The sequence below is a fragment of the Neoarius graeffei genome, chromosome 27, assembly GCF_027579695.1.
Source record: "Neoarius graeffei isolate fNeoGra1 chromosome 27, fNeoGra1.pri, whole genome shotgun sequence".
Taxonomy (NCBI): domain Eukaryota; kingdom Metazoa; phylum Chordata; class Actinopteri; order Siluriformes; family Ariidae; genus Neoarius; species Neoarius graeffei.
The window spans coordinates 22,454,577-22,469,576 of NC_083595.1; the positions used below are offsets into that span (position 1 = coordinate 22,454,577).

Here is a 15,000-nt window from a genome sequence, read left to right on the forward strand (position 1 = left end):
GACAACACATCTCAAAAAAATTGGGACAAGGCCATGTTTACCACTGTGAGACAACCCCTTTTCTCTTTACAACAGTCTGTAAACGTCTGGGGACTGACGAGACAAGTTGCTCAAGTTTAGGGATAGGTATGTTAACCCATTCTTGTCTAATGTAGGATTCTAGTTGCTCAACTGTCTTAGGTCTTTTTTGTCGTATCTTCCGTTTTATGATGCGCCAAATGTTTTCTATGGGTGAAAGATCTGGACTGCAGGCTACCCAGTTCAGTACCCGGACCCTTCTTCTACGCAGCCATGATGCTGTAATTGATGCAGTATGTGGTTTGGCATTGTCATGTTGGAAAATGCAAGGTCTTCCCTGAAAGAAATGTCGTCTGGATCGGAGCATATGTTGCTCTAGAACCTGGATATACTTTTCAGCATTGATGGTGTCTTTCCAGATGTGTAAGCTGCCTATGCCACACGCACTAATGCAACCCCATACCATCAGAGATGCAGGCTTCTGAACTGAGCGCTGATAACAACTTGGGTCATCCTTCTCCTCTTTAGTCCGAATGACACGGCATCCCTGATTTCCATAAAGAACTTCAAATTTTGATTCGTCTGACCACAGAACAGTTTTCCACTTTGCCACAGTCCATTTTAAATGAGCCTTGGCCCAGAGAAGACGTCTGCACTTCTGGATCATGTTTAGATACGGCTTCTTCTTTGAACTATAGAGTTTTAGCTGGCAACGGCGGATGGCACGGTGAATTGTGTTCACAGATAATGTTCTCTGGAAATATTCCTGAGCCCATTTTGTGATTTCCAATACAGAAGCATACCTGTATGTGATGCAGTGCCGTCTAAAGGCCCAAAGATCACGGGCACCCAGTATGGTTTTCCGGCCTTGACCCTTACGCACAGAGATTCTTCCAGATTCTCTCAATCTTTTGATGATATTATGCACTGTAGATGATGATATGTTCAAACTCTTTGCAATTTTACAATCACTACGTTTACATGCACATAGAGAGAATCGAATTTCTGCCGTTGCTCGACTGAAATCGAAGTTCAAAATGCCATGTATACACCTTAATTCGGCTGAAATTGAACCGAACTTGATTTCTTGGAATCGAGCTACACGACCTAGATTATGCGATTTCTGCCGAGCTACTTTGTGCATGTAAACCCTATTGAGCTACGTATTCGAGCTACTTACTTCAGCACTGCCCCTTCCGGAAGTGACAAGACCACAAGGGAAACACAACAGCCTCGGTCGGCATGACAACGAATCATGACAACGGCATGAATCTTTTCTTTTTGTGGCATTGTTTGCACTGTTAAAATTTAGCTCACTTACTGTATCACCAGTTGCATAGCTGTGAATTGTGTCGAAAAAACAGCCTCGGTCGGCATGACACTTCACCTTAGCCGCCCACTTTATTAGGAACACTTCTGTTCGTACATACAAACTACAAACACTCTTCTTAGAGTTTAGAGTTTATTTTATTTTTAAAAGGGACAGTGTACAAATTAAACATTATCCTTGTGGTAAGGACAGATGTCTGTACCAGGTTATAGCAGTGCATGCTAATTTCCGCCTGTAGTCACTTTGTTTATACTCTTGAATAGATCTTCTTCATGACGATAACCGGAAGTGTACCAACACGATGGGGCGTGTAGCGCCACCTGTGGCTCGGGTGCACAATGCACCTCATAACAATAGCTTGATTTAAACACTGTGCATGTAGGATTGGATTTCTCTGGCACCCCTGCTGGGACCTTCAGCTCGATTACCGACAGCAGCTCGATTTGGATGTGCATGTAAACGTAGTCACTGTTGAACTCCTTTCTGATATTGCTCCACTATTTGTCGGCGCAGAATTAGGGAGATTGGTGATCCTCTTCCCATCTTTACTTCTGAGAGCCGCTGCCACTCCAAGATGCTCTTTTTATACCCAGTCATGTTAATGACCTATTGCCAATTGACCTAATGAGTTGCAATTTGGTCCTCCAGCTGTTCTTTTTTTGTACCTTTAACTTTTCCAGCCTCTTATTGCCCCTGTCCCAACTTTTTTGAGATGTGTTGCTGTCATGAAATTTCAAATGAGCCAATATTTGGCATGAAATTTCAAAATGTCTCACTTTCAACATTTCATATGTTGTCTATGTTCTATTGTGAATACAATATCAGTTTTTGAGATTTGTAAATTATTGCATTCCGTTTTTATTTACAATTTGTACTTTGTCCCAACTTTTTTTGGAATCGGGGTTGTATATGTCTGTGTCAAAATTTAAATTTTATATATATATATATATATATATATATATATATATATATATATATATATAAACTTTGACACAGACACTTGCGCAAAAGTATTAGGCACAAAGAAAGAAATGATGTCGACCAAAAATGGCTGAAAAATAATGAAATCTTTCATCACTAAAAGAACAGCAGTCAGCCATAATAAATGAAAAAGTCAATCTTTGGTGTGAGGCAACCCTTTGCGTTCAAAAAAAAAAAAATCCATCTTCTCAGGTCCACTGACAGCAGTTTTATAAGGAAATGAGCTGTAGGTTTTACCGAGCATCTTGTAGCAGGCATATCAGACACTGTGCTGTGAAAATTATGCATTCAGACACTCATCTAAGTTTCCAAATATATCATTGCTTAAATCTTGAATGTTTTCCATCATAAATACCATCATTAAAAAGTTTATAATCTCTGCTTTCCAAAGAAATTTCTCTCATTAAGATCTGTTCAGTACTTTGGGAGTAATGGCAGGTTGAAGTTCGTACAACAGAGTACACACTCTGCTCGCATGACGTCGGGAAACTGCTAGTGATTTTTGAGTCAAAGGAAAGTGGCCAGGCTCTCTTCTGATTGATTTCCGACTGGATTACTCGTGAATATCAAAATCGGATGACCTGTATCGGGATGTTCTCCAGTTCTCACGGTTTCATTCAGCAAAAATTTCTGTCTGCTAGTTTTGATGTTATGATTTCACAGAAGACTTTGAAGTGAATTTTCATAGCTTTACCTACTTTTTTTTCAATAAAACTGATTCATGTAAATAAATATTTTTGAATATAACTGTAGGTGTTTTGATGAAAAATATTGAGATCTTAGTGGTCGGAATTATGTTTAAAAAAAAGTCAGAAATGTGTCAATTTCAATTCAGTTAATTGGAATTGTTTGTTGAATGTGGCTCACACTGTTTTTTCAAGATTAACCTTGAAATCTGTGAATATTAATCAAAATACATCATTTATATTCCTTCATATAAACACTAGTACACCCTACTTTTGAGATATACAAAGGCCTACAGAGCACAAAGAGGGTATTAGAAATAATCTTTTATTACTTTCGAGTGTACTGATTTAACAGATACACATTTTAATTCCGAAAAAAGTTCGTTGTTCTGCTTTCAATTCTGAATTCAGTGAGACCAGTTTCAAGCAATTTGGACTCAATTTTAATTTTCACCTGATATGCCTACTTGCAGAACCAGCCACAGTTCTTTTGGACACTTTGTTACACTTGCTTCTTAATTTTGCAGCAAAACCCAGTAGCCTTCATTATGTTTTCTTTTTTCATCTGAAAAGTAGTCTCTTATGTAATATGCTGCTCAGATACAAACTTTTTTCCTGGAACATTTTGTGCTAGAAAACCAATATTTGGAACTAAAATGTTTTTGTATTGACTCAGTAGTGTAGATGTAATAAAAACAAATCTATAACAAAAGTTTGTATGAAAAAAAAATTAGGGTGCCCCCCCCCAAAAAAATCTAGCTTGCTGCTTGATTGGCTGGCAGAAGAGTGGGGTGGGGTGAGCAGTGGCTCATTATCATTTAAAGGAACAGGCACTCAAGTCAGTCGTTTTGAACAGGACTGTTTAGACAGGGGGAGAAGGGAGCTGTGGTGTTTTATCCTTGTGGTATTTTGATCAAAGCATGTCACAAACATTTCATTAAGACCTCAGGAAACTGTGTCAACTTGTGGAAAAGGGGTATGTCACCTTTAAAATATTACAGGGTTTCCCATACATAGACCACTGTGTGGCGCAGCGCCACACAATGGATTCCTATCACCATACAATCAGACTCGCGATTTTGAAAAAAAAAATCCGTTGCGTATCGTTCCGTTCATTCATAGTGCTCTTTCTTCTTGTTCACGCACGCGCACACCCACACAGAGAGAGAGAGAGAGAGAGAGAGAGAGAGAGAGAGAGACGTGTCCACAGGCCTGCCAGTGCGCATATACCCGGATTGCAAATAGGCCTGTTAGGCTAATTAAAAATAACGCAACCTTCCCGATTCGCCTTCCGACCCCTTATTTTAAAAGGTAGCCTATGTCGTGCTCGTGATGAGCTTTATCATAGCCTTCTTGGCTTACAGGAAACGGACATCCCTGAGTCAGGCTATAAACCAATTTTGATGCATACAGCAGCAGCTTGACGCGAGGAACCGGCCTTATTGCATTATCCCGTTTATCCCGCTTCAGCAATGACTTCCCTTATGATAGGGCACTTGAGTTTTTTTTTCAGGAAGCCATGCAGAATTAAATGCTCTGATAGGGCATGCAGGCTTTGCACCAATTAGGGTAATGCGTTTTCATTATTGTTAGTTGCCTTGGTGTTGCCTTAAGTGGTTTCTTACATCCAATTATGATATTTTATTTTATTATTATTTTGTTACATTATACTATTTATTTCATTTTAGTATTGGTTGAGGTAAGTGTTGAGTTCAATATTTAAAATAAAAACCTCCAGCTTGTTTTTTGCAATTTATTCCTTGAATGTCAACTAAAGAATGATTGAAAGATTGCCACCAAAAAGGCAAAAAACTAAGGTGAAAACCAGAGATGCACCGATTGACCGGCTGCTGATCGGAATCGGCCAATTTTCACGTAATCGGCCATGACCGGCGACCGGCCGGTCAAAATTAAAATATGCCGATTTTCTGCCCATCAAATCTTGTGTATCACATAGAGATGAAAGTGGAAATACTCGTAATTCACAACTAAAAAGACTGCAGCTACACGGGCAGCTTGAACATGCTTTCTAGTGCGATTGTGTTACAGTTACGCAGAACAGTGTCAGTCCTGCGCGCCTAACTGGCTCCGGCACGCGTGCCGTTAACAAAAAAAAAACAATTCACTATATTTGGATATCCAAATATAGTGAATTTTTTTTTGTGACAGATATTGGATGTGAAAAGAAAACGTTTGTGGTTGTGTGAATTTCCCATTACATGAATTAATACGTTAGCCTATTACCAAACATCGAGTTAGATTTGTACAAAGAGAGAAAGAAAAAAAATGTCTTTTTGTTTGTTTTACAACCTTGGTTGCACTTGATTCCATTGGAAATTACCCTACAAACACACATTTGACAAAGATGATAGAATGGCTATGGTATAAGTATGACTGGAAATTATTTTTGTATTTTGATACTGAATGAAAAAATGGGTTGTTCTATAAGGCATAAGTTTTCAGATCTAAATAGGCTTATGAAAGTGTGTTCCATAGCAGTAGGCAAATGATATATGAGGGGGAAGTTGTTTTTGTGCCAGATATTGGATGGGAAAAGAAAAAATGTTTGTGCGAATTTCCTATTTCAGGAATTAATATGTTAATACCAAACATGAAGAAAGATTTTACAAAGAACAATGTCTTTTTGTTTGTTTTCAACCTTTGAGGTGTTGAAAATTTATTACTGAAAATCTGGCAGAATGTTCTATTAAAGAAAAGATAAAAAGAAAATAGTCTTTGCGTGTGCTGTGACGTGGTTTGAAAAAATGAAATTGGAATCGGCCAAAATCGGTATCGGCAGGTCACACTCCATGGAAAATCGGAAATCGGCCTAAAAAATTGCAATCGGTGCATCTCTAGTAAAAACTAAACTTTAACTTCAATTTTGGTGAGTAATTTTCATAAATTTAAAAGACAGGTTTTCCACCAACATCAAGCCCAGCAAACTAATGGCCTGCCCTGTAATGTAAAGTTGGGTCGAGGAATGAAACCAGGCAGGGTTCTGGTAAAAAGTGTTTTAGCTGTCTTCTCTTAAAGAACTTAAAAGAATTTAGATTGAACTGAATAATCTCAAATGCTTCTTGTAGCTTTAAAATAGTCCCAGCAGGTGACTCTGAAGAAAAATACTGTGTGTTTGAACACCGCCCGCTGTAAACACTTTGTATACACCCCAATGACCGACTCCACCGACCGCCACGACACCACCGCACACGATTCCCTCATCGGCACAGTGGAGCACCACAAATTGCTACCTGGTCTGTGGGAAACACTGTATTAGTTTTGTGCCGATTCACCTCACAGATATTTTTAACAGATTATAATCTGGAACAAGCTGTATTTTCTCCCACAGTGAATGTAATCAAACAAACATTCCTCTTATTCTTCTATTAAACAGATTATTAAATGGATTTCCTACTTCCTCCAATAGGACAGAGTGTTTATTCAATCAGTTTGCTACATTCAGACTGAAAAAGTTAACTACTCATACAGCTAGAAAAATGGAAACGTTTATGTGCATTATGTTTTACACAAGGGAAACCCAGTACTGAACATAATCAGTACATCGACTGTAAAAAAAAAATTAATAAATAAATAATAATAATAAAAAGGCAGAAGTCCTTACAAAAGAAAGAAAGGAGATAAGCTCAGTTTCTCTCCTCTCACCTGCATTCATGCATTTCCTTTATTTCCTTTTTGCACATTTCTGACCGCCCATAAAAATTGTGCAAACTGAAACAAAACCTCTTGAAACTTTGTTCAATTGGTCAGAAATCCACATACAACCCTGGAAAAAGCTCAGATTCACGGTTTTTGGCATTTAGACTTGAGAAATGATTCCTATGCAAATTAGATAGCCCAAAACATCAGATCTGAGCTGCCTCACAAATGAATTACCAATGTAATGCGTACAATCCTGCAGATACAGGGTCTTTAGTTAACGTTCACATCAGAACAGGGTAAAAATATGATCTCTGTGACTTTAACCATGGCATGCTTGTTGGTGCCAGACAGGCTGGTTTGAGCATTTTAGAAACTGCGGGTCTCATGGGAATTACATGCACAACAATACTGTAGTTTACACAGAATGGTGTGAAAGATGAAAAAGCGGCAGTTCTGCAGGCAGAAACCCCTTGTTGATAGCCAAGCTGACAAGGAAGGCTACATTAACACAAATAAGCACTTTTTACAACTCTAGTGAGCAGGAAAACGTCTCTGAACCCACAACATGCTGGACCTTGAGGTGCAACAGCAGAAGATCATCAGGTTCCACTCCTGTCAGCCAAGAACAGGAATCTGAGGCTATCATGGGTACAAGCTCAGACTCCCCCTCCTTAAAATCACTGGGCATTCGAGAGCCATGCATTTCTTCAGTCTACACTCACCTAGCTGTTTTCAGGACATATACAGCTGAGTTTCCTCTCGTGACAGTAAAGTGTACAGTTCCACCCTGTGTGACATTCACTCACTGTGTTTATTCTGAGCATTGTGTGTGCAGGTTCAGTTGGATAAGCAGATTTGTGAACACAGTGTGGTTCTGCTCCAGAGTTCGCTCATTTGACCTGAGAGAAGATGAGCAATGGTGAATTTTTTTTTTAATCAAATGTAATAAGTCTTTCCCTAGAAGAAGTAGTCTCCATCGTCTAGCGGTCCTTCAGTGCACTGCCTATTAAAGAAGGTTTCAATTAGAGCCACGTTACTAAGTGAAGACAGAACAATACAGCCTCAATGAAGGACTGATATAAGGAAAGCAAAGGAGAGAGACACACTGGCCTGCTCACAAGACAGGAATTGGAGGAAGCTCATAAATCATGGACCGGAAAATGTAAAAGTAACATGTGCTCTCAGTTTCCTGTGGGTGAGTTTATAATCTTAGGTAATGTGTGTACACACAGCGTGCACTCTCTCTCTCTCTCACACGTACGTCCTAAGACTAAAACATCAAAACACACTTTGGCTGCCAATGAAATACTATTAAAAACATTACAGCTAGTTGTGTAATGTCCAATCAGATAACTATAACGTTAAGTGATGTGCATAATGTACTCAAATAAGTAGATTGTGGTGTAATTTGTCACATGATCAGATCACCCACCACCCTCCCCTTCCCTTCATCTAGCAGTCCACAAGTGCGCAGTTCCACGCTGCTTGTGCTTATTTAGAGTCATGTATTCAGGTGCTTCTGCTCCAATCATATCAGCGCAGTCTTCACAGTGACCTTCATGGATGAAGGTGAATGTTATTTTGATTGAGTGTGTATCATCTATCTATCCATAGCCTATGTCAATCTAACCATTTCATCTTCCCTTTCTCTCACACACAGATCATTTCTCCTCTTAGCTCCACACTCACCTCCTTCCAAACAGCCTCAAGCCCGTGAAGCTCCTGCTGCTATGGCGACGACCTCCGGCATGCCGCTCGGCCTCGGGTGGTGCAGTGCAAGGCAGATCAGAGGTGGAAGAGGATGCTGAGGTGGAGGCCAGTGAGGTCACGACCTCGACCCCTTCTTGTATCCCCGCCCCCTCGTCGTCAGCCATCACTCAAACTGTGGTGTCCAATGCAATATGTTCATAGCAGGGATAATAAACACATCATGCAGCACCATGCCACACCACCTCTCCAAAATCCAGGTGAAGGAAGGAAGCAAGGAACAAACCAAGGAAGGAGTGACGGAGGAAGGAGTGAGACAAAAGACAAGTGTGTAGCTCTGTGGGTCTTTCACTTTTCCATTCCACGGTCAGCAAAGTTAATCCCACAAGCAGATTCCTGCAGTCCTCTTCTGTCCCATGCTGTCCCAATCCAGCGCCTCTCTCTCTCTCTCTCTCAATCCATCTATCTTGCTGTGCTGTAGCAGGAACTTGTTGCAAGTTGAGCTTGAGCAAGAGGTCATAAACCTTCTGGCAAAAACTCCCTCACTACCCCTCCTCTTTCTATCTTTTTTTCCTTCTCTCATCTACAGCACCAGTGCAAGTTTCTGCTGAATTCTGCTGCTCTACACACATACATACACACACGCTTTCACTCGTCTCTCTCTCTCTCTGTGTCTGTCTGTCTGCCTGCCTGTCTGTCTCTCACAGCCGGCTCTACTCAGAGATACTGCACCAGACCAGGAAGTGTCAAGCTCCGAAGAAAAGAAACGCATAAAGGACCCCATATGTAGCTGCCTTTACACATGCCTGACAGATATTCTCTCTCCCTCTCTCTCACCCCACTGACCTCAGTTTTACCATTATTATTTTTAATGATTGTCTGTTACTTATTTCAACTAGTATAATCATCCAGTAAAACTGCATGGGGCTGAGCAATAGCTGTGTGCGAACTTAAAATTTGTTCTAATTAAAGGGGAGGTTTGGCAAAGAATCAAAGTGTTGATTAATGGTTTAGGGCACAGTATGACTTTCTGAAATCCATGAAAAAGAAACTGTACAACTTAACAGTACATGTGCTGCTATCTCTGGTGTAAAATAATAAGAGTCTGAACTTTGGTGTTCTCCATTGAGATTTGCTTAGATCATTAAAATGGCATGAATTTATTATTATTATTATTATTATTATTAAAACAGGCAGAAGTCATTGAAATTTTTTTAAAGGATTAAATGCTGTTGTGAGATTGGCAAATTATGCATAATATGACCAAGTCACTTTTTAATCTTAGATTAAAATCTCTTTTCCCCCCATTTTTACATAGTTTAAAGGTGCACTATGTAAGATTTACAGAGGTCCTATTAGCAGAAATGAAATATAGTAGTTACTATAAGCCTAAATAGATTAGCGTATAATTACCTGTAACTATGAATCTTTGTTTTCATAAGCTTAGAATGAGCCCTTTATTATAGCCCTTTTAAGTGGGGCGGCCTTGGGCTGAGGTGCCCTTGAGCAAGGTACCTGACCCATGACTGCTCCCCGGGCGCTTTGGTGTGGCTGCCCACTAATCTGAGAGTGTGTGTGTGTGTGTGTGTGTGTGTGTGTGTGCGTGTGTGTGTGTGTGTGTGTGTTCACTGCTTCAGATGGGTTAAATGCAGAGGATGAATTTCACTGTGCTTGAAGTGTGCATGTGACAAAGGTTTCTTCTTTCTTTCTTCTAATTTATTAGGCCTAGGCAAAAAAAAAAAAAAAAGATAGTGATGTGCATCATCGGCGGACACTTCATCAATATCAAGAAGAAAGTTGTTCATCAATATCAAAAAGAAAGTTTTTGACAGAATCTTTGATAAGTTCACTTAAAATGTATTAAATGCAAACAAAATCACATTATGAATATGTAAAGTTCAGTTGCATGAACAAGCCCCAGATGTGCTCCCTCCTTTACTCAAACAGCCAAGCATATCCCTGTATAACAGAGCGTGTACACAAGCAGGTGCATTGTTCAGTTGCACCATCACCATATTACACAACAAACAGTACGAAGTGAGAAAACGAGCCCTGTTTCTCACAGGTCTGAAATATTCTTGTGGTGGTAACCGGTGCATAGGATCAAGTAAGCACCAGCACAAACGTTCTACCTCATGTGATTTCACATTGCACTGTAATCTGGTCTGCTCACGCTGCTGAATAAATTGTGCTTGTTATCCATCAGTGACAAGCACAGGCTGCTTTTAAATTTTGTATCTGAGATTTCTGAAAATAAAAACAAAAACTGCCTATTATGTTTCATTACAGACAATAAAATATGATGAAATATAAATGGACCATTAATGTCCTTTTAACAATCCATGAAAAAGCTAGATAATTAAAAAAAAAAAAAAGAAGAAAAACCCACACCCCACACATTATTACAAAGCTGAATGCACTGAATGGACTCAGGTGCTCCATGATGTCATGGTAATGTTGCCAATAAAACAGAACATGAACACTGATTAAGATCATTCACAGAGTGAAAGCTCTCCATTCATGTGGTCAGCAATTTGCCCAACCATTCCAGCACAACACAGTTCCTTTAAGTGACACAGTACAATATGTTTATATTATTATTTATCTATCAATCACTTACAGAATATTCTTATTCTTCAGACTTATTTGCTCAAATGAGTTGTTAAATATACATTGGGTGGACATTAATATTCCTGGACGGCCTGCTCAAGTAAAGTCTGTGTGTGAAACACTGTGCAGACGATGAGGAAACTGTTCATAAAATTAAGGTGTTTAAATTGAAAATAAAGTCATTAAATTCAACCTTTTTCCTCCTGGTAATTAGCCTATTAAAAAGTAGTGTCATTCAAATTATCAATAATTATCGATATCGACTGAATTAAACCATCATCATGATCCATTTTTCAGCGACATCACCCAGTGCTACCCTTTATATCTACATAGTCTAAAGGTCCAATTTCAGGGGGATTCCAAGTTGTGCTGCTACAGTAGCCCAGAACAGGCACTCCAGAAAGTGCCTTCCAAATTTTGCCTTTTTTTTTTTTTTACAAGTGGCAGCATGAATCTGGAAGGAAGCACCAGAAGGAAGACAAAGAAAAAGAAAGAAGAGGAAACGGTGTTGCAGGCTAACAAATTTGAGCGCCCAATTTTTTTAAAAATGGAGGTTCGTGCTTATTATTTAGCATGAAAAAAAACAAGGGAGCGTAAATGTAAGCATTGGAAGTATGCTATGGAAACGTGATGAACACCATACATTCTAATATACACTTGGAAAAGGAGGCGAAAGTGGTGGGTGGTGGTGGTGGGGTTTCTAGTTGGTTGCAAATCACCTGAATCCTACATAGCGAACCTTTAACAAACAAATGTCACTAGAAGCGAGCATGTTATTTGAGTGAGATAGACTTCAGCTGTATTAGGCCCTGGTCACACAAAAGCTTGCGATGGGTTTGCGAATACTTGGTGATGAAAAATTGGTAGCGTCACCACCGATTGTGCAATGCACGGCAAGTGTTCTCCAAGCTTTGCAAGTCGTTTTTGTTGCATCTCCGCCTGATGAGTGGCCAAAAACATTGCAAAAAATTTCAATGCATGCATTTAAATTTAGTCATGATGCTTTTGGTGGCAAACTAAGCAGTGAATACTCGCAGATATACAGACGTGGTCAGAAGTTTACATACAGTGACATGAATGTCATCTTGGATATGAGTGTCATGGCAATATTTGGGCTTTCAGTAATTTCTTTGAACTGTCCTTTTTCTGTGGCAGAATGATTGGACAGCATGCATCTTTAATTGAAAAAAAAAAGAATTTGGTGCACAAGTTTTAATTTTCTTTGGGTTTTCTGAAATCAACACAGGGTCAAAATTATACATACAGGGTCAAAAATTTATATACAGCACACGTAATATTTGGGTAAAATGTCTCTTCGCAACATTCACCTTGACCAAACATTTTTGTTTACCATGAACAAGCTTCTGGCAGAATTCGGGTTGGATATTTCATGACTCTTCATGGTAGAATTGGTAGAGTTGAATTTTTTTTTTCCCCTTGGCATGGACTCTACTTATTAGCACAGTCCATATATTTTCAATAGGGTTGAAGTCAGGACTTGTTTTAAGCTTAATATTAGCCTGCTTTATCCTCCACAACCAGATCTGATGCGTGTTTGGGGTCATATTGTCCTGTTGTAACTCCCATGTCCCAAGTCGTGTTCAAGTTTCTGATGGTTTATGCTGAATTCTGAGGTAGTCCTCCTTCATTATCCCATCCACTTTGTGCAGTGAACCAGTTCCACTGGCAGCAAAACAGCCCCAGAGCATGATGATCCTACCACCACCACTAGCTGGTACAGTGTTCCTCTGTACATGGTTGTCATTGTGGCCAAACAACTCAATCTTTGTCTCATCTGACCATACAGCTTTCCTCCAGAAGGCTTTTTCTTTGTCCGTGTGGTCAGCTTCAAACTTTAGTTAAGCTTGAACGTGTCAGTTTTGGAGCAGGGGGTTATTTCTTGGATAGCAGCCTATCCAAGAAATATCCAGTTCAGTTCATGGTGATCTGAACTATAGACAGTGGTCCAGTTCATGGCAGGGCTATGCCATGATGATTCCCAGGTTGTTCCTGACCATCCAAACCAATTTCCTTTCAGCTGAGGGTTGACAGTTTGGGTTTTCTTGAAGCAAAGTGGCTTGGCAAAGTGACTACATCTCCCAGTAATTGTTTGAACTGATCTTGGAATTTGCAGTTGTTTAGAAATGGCTCCAAGAGACATTCTGGAGTTGTGTATATCTGCGATCCTCTTTCTCAGATCTGCACTGAGCTCCTTGGACTTTCCCATTTTACTCTGTGCTGGTCAATCCAATGAGTGCTGTAAACAAACGCTTTTTATGAAGGCACAGAGAAGCTACCAGCTGTAGTCAATCATGATCACTAACAGGAACTTAAGAGACCTCAGCAAGATAAGAGACATTTTGGAAGTTTCAGCACCTCTGAATTAATAATCTAAGTGAGCATATGTACTTTTTTTTTTTTACCTTGTAGGTATAATTTTGAACTGTTGATTTCACAAAACCCAAAGAAAATTAAAACTTGTGCACCAAATTCTAGGGTTTTTTTGTTTGTTTTTTTTTAATTAAAGATGTATGCTGTACAATCATTCTGTCACAGAAAAAAGACAGTTCAAAGAAAATCACTGAAAGCCCAAATATTGCCATGACATGCATATTCAAGATGACATTCATGTCACTGTATGTAAACTTTTGACCCCAACTGTATTTGGGAATAGTAGCTGGTGGATAGTTCAGTTGATAACATCACTGACTTGGCAGACTCCACGTTCACACCCCGGTTGAGGCAATTCCAGTGAGGGCTAAGACTCAGAAAGGAATTGGTAGGAACACCAGAGGAGCAAAACATCAGCTACTGGTAGACAGTGCAGTAGCTCAAGACTGCAGAACCAGATATGCCAATCTGTGCACTGCCTGGACTGACTACAAGAAAGCCTATGACTCAATGCCCCACACATGGATCCTGGAATGCTTGAAAAACTGTACAACCTCAACAGGACTCTCAGAACCTTCATCAAGAATTCCATGAGGCTGTGGAAAACAACCCTAGGAGCCAAGTTCAAGCCAATAACACACGTCACCATCAAGTGTGGCATATACCAAGGAGATGCTCTGTCTCCGCTTCTGTTCTGCATAGGACTGAACCCCCTCAGCCAGATCACCACCAACAGCAGCTATGGATACAGACTGCAAAAATAGAGCAACCATCAGCCACCTCATCTACATCAAGCTGTATGCCGGGTCTGAGCAAGACATCAACTCACCGATTCACACCACCAGGCAACATCGGAATGGCATTTGGACTAGATAAGTGTTCCCAGATGGTAACAAGGAGAGGGAAAACAGTCAGAACTGAGAGGGTGGTGCTACCAGATGGCATAATTGGAGACATGGAAGACCACTACAAGTACCTTGGAATCCCATAGGCAAATGGCAACCATGAAGAGGCCGCTGGGAAAGCAGCAACAGCCAAATACCTATGGTCCTGAGAAGTCAGCTGAATGGGAAGAACAAGGTGTGGGCCATCAACACCTACACCCTGCCGGTCATCAGATACGTAATAAGCTGGCCGAAGGAGGAGATATCCGTCGACATCAGGACAAGAAAACTGACAATGCATGGACGGTTTCACCCCAAGTCCAGCATTCTGAGGCTGTACATTAAGAGGAATGAAGGAGGCCGAAGACTAGTGAGCGTCAGAGCCACTATCCAGGGTGAAACAACAATCCACAAGTACATCAGGGAGATGGCCCCAAATAATAAAGTGCTTGAATATTTCAGGCAGCAGAAACCCGGGAAGGAAGTGCAAAAGGAACCATCATGGAAAGACAAACCACTGCACTGGATGTACCACCGGCAGATAGAAGTGGCGGCTAATGTTGAAAAATCCTACCAGTGGCTGGGTAAAGCTGGATTGGAAGACATCACAGAAGTACTAAATCATAGCTGCACAGAAACAAGCCGGAAGCACAAGATCGATAGAGGCAGGACCCCAGGTGCAGACTGTGCAAAAATGCCCCCAAGACAATCCAGGACATAACAGCAAGGTGTA

General features: G+C 40.3%; 1 protein-coding gene across 4 annotated transcripts in view; it reads right to left on the minus strand.

The window, feature by feature from the left end:
• The window catches only part of dgkza (diacylglycerol kinase, zeta a), a 502,369-nt gene that overhangs the window by 340,370 nt on the left and 146,999 nt on the right, over window positions 1–15,000 (minus strand). The window contains exon 1 of one of the 4 annotated variants that reach the window (XM_060911483.1): window positions 8,365–9,109. The exons of 2 other annotated variants lie outside the window; for them this stretch is intronic. In XM_060911483.1, the coding sequence (XP_060767466.1) occupies window positions 8,365–8,549 (185 nt within the window). In that variant the 5' untranslated portion in view covers window positions 8,550–9,109. Of the gene's footprint in view, window positions 1–8,364; window positions 9,110–15,000 lie in introns of those variants that run through there. One more of the 4 variants, XM_060911484.1, reaches the window with a different exon arrangement.